General features: G+C 37.8%; 1 protein-coding gene across 1 annotated transcript; it reads left to right on the top strand.

Moving 5' to 3' along the window:
• Positions 1 to 1222: 1222 nt before the first annotated feature.
• LOC119684176 lies at positions 1223 to 3715 on the top strand. The gene has a single exon (XM_038098148.1). The coding sequence runs from the start codon at positions 1223 to 1225 to the stop codon at positions 3713 to 3715; it is 2493 nt and encodes an 830-aa protein (XP_037954076.1).
• The last annotated feature ends 1381 nt before the right edge of the window (positions 3716 to 5096 follow it).

Here is a 5096-nt window from a genome sequence, read left to right as displayed (position 1 = left end):
TAAATGCAATCTAGATGCATTTGTAGATAGTTCTAGATCCAATCATTTTACAAATTACAATAGTGTTCACACATTATTATTATCGTAAAATGTTATTATTATTGCTATTGTTATTATTGTACAATATTTGTAAAATTTAAACATATATGCTGATGTTAGCAATATCCAAACTTTGACTTTCCTTTGCATTATTTAATTTGGTAAAATGCAGTGGCACTGAACTTGAATATTTGCATTATATTTTTTGTTAAGTGCAGTGGCACTGAACTTTGAATATGTAACATATATCAAGGCCAGTGCATTGGCATTAATTCTTGGTTGCTAGACACAACAAAGAATTTGGTTGCATAATATATGCTGAGCTTGCACTTTAGGCAAGAAGACGGTAAAGGAAAAGAATAAAATTTAGATATTGTTATTGTAATAATTTGTAATAATTTAGTATTTAAGGAAAAATTTAATTTAATAAAATTCAGATTGAAACCAAGATTCGATCTCTCATTTTCATTTTCGAGAGTTTCAGTTCAAGTGCTGGAAACTCAGCTTTACAATCAGGAGTTACAGTTTAAGTGCTGTCAACTCATTTTCTTAAGTGTTATTTCATTAACATTTAATTTGGTGACCCCGACGTGATTGTCAGGTGAATCGCTTGATAATTCAACACGAAATTTACGTAAAGGTGTCCTACGATCACATCAATACAGGCTTTGGTGTCAGCATCAACAGAGGACAAATAAAACAACTTTAGTTTCACAAGGTGTGAAATTGGCTGTTAATCAACAAATCAACTAACTGGATAATGGGTTTCAGTTCGCTAGTGGATCGCCAAAAGGCATTGGGCGACAAAATCAAACAATTTATTGGTAATTGCAAAAAAGCTGGAAAACCTCGCAGAACTTCTCAATTCTATACAGACAAGATTCAAGAATTTCAAAGGTTGGGTGACGAATATCATGAAAATCATCAGGAAATCATGGCTTCAGTGGACAAGGTTGACGACCATGAATACTTGGTGAACAAAGAGTATCAGAGTATTCTTAAAATGATTGTCGATTACAACAAGGTTCTAGAAATTGAAGCAATAGAGCTAGAAAAATCATCTTCAGCAAGCAATGGCACAACAATTGAGCAAAACAATCAGATAAATGATTCAAACATTCGGAAACTACTCTGAAATCAGAAGGCACTCATACGTATAATTGAAAGAACGATAGAAGGAATCATGGTCAACAGGCAAGTTGAACAACCATCTACATACTATTCTATAAAGGCAGCCAGTCTTGAAGGATATATGGTCGATTTAACGGCAAATAACACAACGTTATGGGAAGCTACCGACGAAAGCATCATTGAGGACTACACACTGGAAATGTTTTATGAACTCGAGGAAAAGGCAGGAGCTGCCATGATCGAACTACAGCAACATTTGCATAATAATCAGACAATTCGCAACTCAAGACAGACAGATTGCAAATTGCCTCTACCAAGAATATCACTACCAAAATTTGATGGAAACTATATGCGGTGGGTGGAATTCAAGGACTTGTATATGGAATTGGTCCACAACACGGACATCAGTGACAGCAAAAAAATGCATTATCTGACTACATCATTGGATAACGAGCCAAAGGGGCTAATTAGACATCTTCCAGTAGTAGGAGAAAATTACAATATAGCCTGGACTTTACTTACAAGTCGTTATGAAAATAAACGACTTCTGGTTACAACACTCCTAAATAAATTAATGGGACAATCCTCCATTAAAAGGGAGTCGGCACCAGCATTAAAATCTCTACACGATGTAAGCAAGGAATGCATACATGGTCTCAAGGCTCAAGGAGTTCCAGTCGAACATTGGGATATTATCCTGGTACATCTATTGCTGCGCAAGCTGGATGCAGAAACTCTAACAGCTTTCGAACAAGGGCTAACAGACAACAAACGTTTAATAACCATTGATGAATTGCTAAAATTTTTGGAACATAGATTTCAATCACTTGAGGCTAGGGGAAAAGGAGAATCATCATTCACTCGAACATGTGCTTCAGCTACAAAATTTGGTTTAAGTAAAACCTGTCCAATTTGCAATAAAGACGGTCACATGGTCTACGCTTGCAAAAAATTCGAGACGGCTAATCTATCACAACGATGGAATTGGGTTAAGGAGTTCAATTTGTGTGTGAACTGCCTCAGGATTGGTCATCGAGCTGATGAGTGTAAATCAAGGCACTGCACTAAGTGTTCTAAAAAACATAACACTTTGATGCATAATCCAAAGGGGAATCAATACACAAAAGGTACTGTTCTTCAAGGAAATAACTCGACGCCTCAACAAACAGGTCAAGCTTCAGTTTCAAACCAATCATCAAATAAAATAACTCTTTTAACAAACAATACCAGACAGGAATCTAATTATGTCTTATTAGGGACGGCCAGAATAAGATTGCTGGCATCAAATGGAAGACTAATTGAATGCAGAGCAGTATTGGACTCTGGCTCTCAAATCAATCTCATAACAAACCGCCTGTCACAAAAATTGGGCTGCAAGCCTAGGCCAACGCTTATGAGTATGGAAGGCGTAGGAGCAAATGAATCAAAAATACGTCATCAAACAATAATTCGAGTACAATCAACGTTGAACGAATTTGTAGCAGAGATGGATGCACATATCATACCAAAAATCGTTTCAGATCAGCCAATGCAGTATTTGAATATCGAATCCTGGGATATTCCAAAGGAATTAACTCTCGCTGATCCAGATTTTAACAAACCTGGCCGAATAGATTGCCTGTTAGGAGCAGAGATCTTTTTCAAGTTACTTATTGAAGGTCAAATAAAACTAGCAGGTAGTCTTCCAACACTTCAGAATTCTATTTTTGGATGGGTTGTAGCTGGCAATGTTGAAACTTTAAATTCAAGCACGGCAACTTGTGGCATGTGCACTACTAAGGAACTAGAAGAATCTATATTGAAATTCTGGGAATCAGAAGAAATTCCAGATTCAACTTCGGAACTCACAGAAGACGAATTGCGTTGTGAGTCACATTTTTTGCAACACACTTTTCGAGGAAGTGATGGCAGATTTGTTGTGAAACTCCCACTAAAGAATCATCCATCAGTGTTACCAGATACAAAAGGAATCGCTTACGAGAAGTTCAAGACAATCGAGCGCCGTTTCATTCAAAATCCTGATCTAAAGAATCAATATGTTTCATTTATGAGGGAATATGAAGCATTGGGACACATGACAAAATTCAGCGGTAGCGAAATAATATCTCCCCAATATTTCATCCCTCACCACTGTGTGCTACGTCCAGACAGCTCAACATCAAAACTGCGAGTTGTATTTGACGCATCAGTACACAAATTATCAGAGCCATCACTAAATGACATAATGTTTAATGGTCCAAAAGTTCAAGACGAACTGTTTTCGATTTTGCTCAGATTTAGAATGCACAAATATGTTTTAAAAACTGATGTGGAAAAAATGTACCGTCAAATATGGGTTAACAAAGATGATCGAAATCTGCAACTCATAATGTGGCGAGAAAATCCCACAGAACCACTTAATTATTATCAGTTGAACACAGTTACTTATGGCACAAGAGCAGCACCATATTTAGCAACACGCTGTCTAACAAAATTGGCGGATGAATATCAAGGAAATTATTTACATATATGGCGCCACATCTTTAAAAAGGGATTTTTATGTTGACGACGGTCTAATAGGAGCTGATACCATCAACGAAGCGTTACTAATTCAACAACAATTAATAACAATTCTAGACAAGGCTGGAATGAAACTAAAAAAATGGTGTGCAAACAACCCAAAACTTTTACATGGAATCGCTACAGAAGATCAAGAAGTAAATCTCAATTTTGATTCCAAGGAAACCCAATTCACAAAGACGCTGGGTCTTTTATGGTTACCAAAGTCAGATTCATTTCGTATCAAGGTTAACATTCGAGACCATAGTCACACAACAAAACGATCTATGAGCTCCGATTTGGCACACATATATGACCCTTTGGGTCTTATTGGTCCAATCTTGGTCACCGGTAAAATCTTGTTGCAAGGAGCATGGCAGCTAAAACTCGATTGGGATGATGATCTTCCGTCAGAAATACGTAAACAATGGACATCGTATAGAGAAGATCTGGCCTTGTTGGACAATGCAACAGTTGTGAGGCACGTATTCAGCAGTCAAGGCTACAGCCATGTTGAGCTGCACGCTTTTTGTGACGCCTCAGAAAAGGCTTATGGTGCAGCAGTATACATTAGAACAGTACAAAAGGATAAAACGATAAAACTTAATCTACTATGCTCCAGATCTCGTGTAGCACCCATAAAATCTCAAACAATTCCACGACTAGAATTGTGTGCAGCGTTGCTAGCAGCAGAACTCATGGCAAGAGTTAAACTTGATTTAGGCTATCAAGACAAGGCAACTTACTTTTGGACAGATTCACAAATTGTGCTTTCCTGGATAAACAATCATCCAGGTAAATTACCCGTTTACGTCGCCCACCGAATTGTAAAAATACTTCGGTTAACAATTCCAGAACAATGGCGTCACGTCCCGTCAAAACAAAATCCGGCAGATATTCTGTCAAGAGGGCTTAAACCACGGGAATTTTCATCTTGCTACATGTGGTTATATGGTCCACTATTTTTATATCAGCCAAAGCCGCTGTGGCCAGCTCCCTTCAAAAGGGAATTAATTGTTGAAGATAACACGGTGGTGCTTGCTTTATCAACACAACAACCTACTAATGAGCATGCATGGGTCTACTCGATTTGTTCAAGAAATTTATTTACACATGTCCAAAAGGTTGTTGGATATGTACTTCGTTTCACAAAAAACGCACGGAAACCAAAAGAATCAAGACCAGAGACCATGCAGCTTTCACCGATGGAGCTCGACGTAGCACTTAAGATAATAATACGTCAAATCCAGGCCTCCGATTTTTCTGATCTAAGGAAAATGCTAGTTAAGGACGAATTTGTGCCAAAAACTCATAACCTCAGTTCACTAACTCCGTTCGTAGATGAAGAAGGGGTAATACGTGTTGGCGGACGGCTAAGCTCTTCAAAA

Source organism: Teleopsis dalmanni, chromosome 2 (genome assembly GCF_002237135.1).
Source record: "Teleopsis dalmanni isolate 2A chromosome 2, ASM223713v2, whole genome shotgun sequence".
In the NCBI taxonomy this organism is placed as follows: Eukaryota; Metazoa; Arthropoda; class Insecta; order Diptera; family Diopsidae; genus Teleopsis; species Teleopsis dalmanni.
This window is presented reverse-complemented; position numbering and strand designations above follow the sequence as displayed.